This window comes from Entamoeba invadens (genome assembly GCF_000330505.1).
Source record: "Entamoeba invadens IP1 unplaced genomic scaffold scaff_1105074726705, whole genome shotgun sequence".
In the NCBI taxonomy this organism is placed as follows: domain Eukaryota; phylum Evosea; order Mastigamoebida; family Endamoebidae; genus Entamoeba; species Entamoeba invadens.
This window is the reverse complement of record NW_004440440.1, coordinates 216,816-219,778: the sequence shown is the minus strand read 5'-3', so window position 1 is coordinate 219,778 and position 2,963 is coordinate 216,816. Positions and strand designations below refer to the sequence as shown.

Here is a 2,963-nt window from a genome sequence, read left to right as displayed (position 1 = left end):
ACTCGGTGTATGTCTGTAAGGTGGTTATCACCAAGGAAAGACTATCTTTCGAGCAATTTTGTTCGATGAAGTCGAGATATGGCTTAAAGAGTGTCAACTCGATCTTGGGGGTATGTCGACTGAAGTTGAGAATCAAATTAAAGACTGCTTCCATTACTATAGGCTTCTGTATCTTCAAAGCAGTGACTAAAACATCCTTCGCACAAGTGTTAAAGACAGCGTCGCGCATTTGGACGCCTTCCACGGTGATGTTGGAGAGAATGTTTAAAACATTTTCTAAAACATTTTGGTCGTATAAGTAGGGTTTGAGGACTTCAATGATGTTGGAGTAATATAAGGCATTGGTGAGATGAGACTCTGAAGAAGAAATGTTTGTTAAGATGTACATCACATCACTAAGTAAGTCGGAAGGCAATTGCTGTGTTAATAATTGAATCAATTTCTTATGACAATTGTGTGTCACGAGTAAATCATAGAACTTCTCTTCGGCTTCAGAAGGCTCAGTTAATGTCGTGTCTTTCGATAACTGTTTCGAAGTCAGCCGAATCCGTTTAACTAATTGAACTATCTGATTCGGATCGGTCGAGACGGTAAACTGCTTTAAAACTTTCACATCCTTCGCATCAAAACCAAACTTCTCATAGAAGTGCGTGAACTGCTCATTCATCGTGTCAGAACCTCGCATCTTCATAAGGCGCTGCTGACGCAGCGCCGTTCGGTCATGACAATTTTGAGCGGTGCGAAGACGACATACTTCACTTAAATCAGTGTTTTGCGTGCGATACATCAATACAATAAAAGTGATAGGGTTTAAAACACTTCTAAAGGCATGGAATATAACAAATTCTATATTTAATAATATTTTTATAAGTAATTGTATTATTCACTGGAGTTTATTTGTATCGATTTGATAAGTGGTCTGTTGCACTTTTTGTTTTCGATGAGTTTTTCGAAGAAATGGAGATGCGTCAATTATAAAATATAATAAAGATATTACTATTTATTTTGGGTTTTAAAAATAGCATTTTAAAAATATTATAAATTATAGTAAATAAAAGTAGGTGTGAAGGACAAATTCTATAAACGATTTATTATTTGTTTATCTCCATAAGTTCTTTGGTAAAGTTTTGTAAAAAAAACTATTCAAAAAACCATTAGTTTGTCGTTCTAAAAACGCCACGTCATAATTTTATTTCTGCCACAAAACATTTTAATGTTTAACCATATTTAAATTATAATTAACTATAACTGAATGGTTAAAACAAATTTGAGTGGTTTATATTTATTGAAATTGAGCGAAAAGAAAAAGTCAAAATAATGAAATCTATCAGATGGAGATCGATAGTATAATTATAGTATATAGAATTAAAAAAATGGTTTAATAAGAAGAATCTTCTTTGATTAACGACAAGAGGAACTCAAGATTATATGTCAACACAACAAGACAAACTAAACACATTATATTCGTTTTGGCGAGAACGTGGGGCTGTCGCACAATTTCCCGAATCAAAGACACTTCAGATGTCTTTGAACAAGTGTGTTTGTTTCTTCTAATTTTTTACGGAGAACTCACAACAAAACTCCAATCGTTCCGACCTAAAAAGTGATAAAAAAACAACAAAAATTGAAATGAAAAAATTGTTCACCAAAAATTAAAATGGTCGAGTAGATAAAACCTGATTTTTTTGCTCACCTGAACAGTTTTGGAAATTTGAATTGTTGTGTGTAGTAGTAAATTTATAGTTAAAAACCACTAACATATAGAAAGACAGCAAATCTGTCAAAAATTGGCTTTGGAAAGATTTTCTTGGGATGAGTAGTGGTGTTGACGAAGAGAAAATGGTCTTTTTATTAAAATTATTAAAAGATGAGTGGGACCAATCAAAAGTTGACGAAGATTGTGTTCAAGGGAATCCCGATTTTTTACGGCGCTGTGTGTCGACCTTTGAAATTCGTTCCGACCAAAAAAATGATGAGATTGAGATGGACGAATTCAACGAATCCAAAATAAAGCATGCGTCCAAGAAATTGATTCCCCTCGTGAATGGGTGTCAAATTAATTTAGTAGAAGTGTCTCAAAGCAAACAATTCGAGCAACGCGAACTTGAGTGTGATAAGTCCACGCAAGCCATCAGTCCACGTAGTCGAGGCAACACCATTCCGTCACAACAAGAAGATTCTCCATTTGACAACATGAGAAGTGATGAGATTCAGATTGAGAGACGGAAAGAAGATGTAGATAATGTCTTAGAACTTCTTGACCAACAACCACAAAGTAATTCCAAACCGTTTCCACAATCACGACAAGATTGTGATACGAAAGAGCGACGGGGGTATAAAAAGAAAGTTAATGTGATGGGTCTTGACCACTTAGAAAAAGACGAGAAAGTTGATTCCCAACTTTTGAGTTTTCAAACTCTTTCCAAAACTGAGCAAAATGCCGACAAAGTAGATTTCCCCGAACCCTCCGCCTTTCTCGACCACCTCAAAATTGAAAAAGTCGAAAAACCAGAAAAAGTTGAGAAAATTGAAAATCCGGACCAGTCGATTTCGTCTCTTCACAAATCGAAGGACGTCGAATTTACGATGGAGTGTAAAGGGGACAAATCGAGTCAAGTTTCCATAGAGAGTAGTGCGACAGGTCCGATGCGATTAAGTCGGAATCAAGTTGAAGTGATGGGTTTAAAAGCTCGGATCAGTGAATTAGAATTGATCATCGATGAGATGCAGAAGACTACTCCACGTGGGCAGCAACCGTCGTTATGGCGATCGGAGAGGAGTTCCCCGTCCGACCTATCGAACTCGACGAGTCCGCGGTTGAAAGACGGGAAGACCAAAAGTGAGTTGAAAAAGTCGTTTTTTGGCTTATCGATGAAGAAGAAGAAACTCGAGACCGAGCGCAAGAAATTAGTTCGTTCGAATTCCGCGAAAAACATCGAAGAGCCAAAAAGTGATCCGAAGAA

At 36.6% G+C, this 2,963-nt stretch overlaps 2 protein-coding genes across 2 annotated transcripts; one reads left to right on the top strand and one right to left on the bottom strand.

Moving 5' to 3' along the window:
• EIN_268730 (hypothetical protein) lies at positions 1-787 on the bottom strand (the record flags this gene model as incomplete). Its single annotated transcript, XM_004257830.1, has 1 exon — positions 1-787. A coding segment is annotated over one exon (787 nt), but the record flags the coding sequence as incomplete, so codon positions are not given.
• A 1,025-nt stretch (positions 788-1,812) lies between these two features.
• EIN_268720 (hypothetical protein) lies at positions 1,813-2,963 on the top strand (the record flags this gene model as incomplete). Its single annotated transcript, XM_004257829.1, has 2 exons — positions 1,813-2,839; positions 2,952-2,963. Coding segments are annotated over 2 exons (1,039 nt in total), but the record flags the coding sequence as incomplete, so codon positions are not given.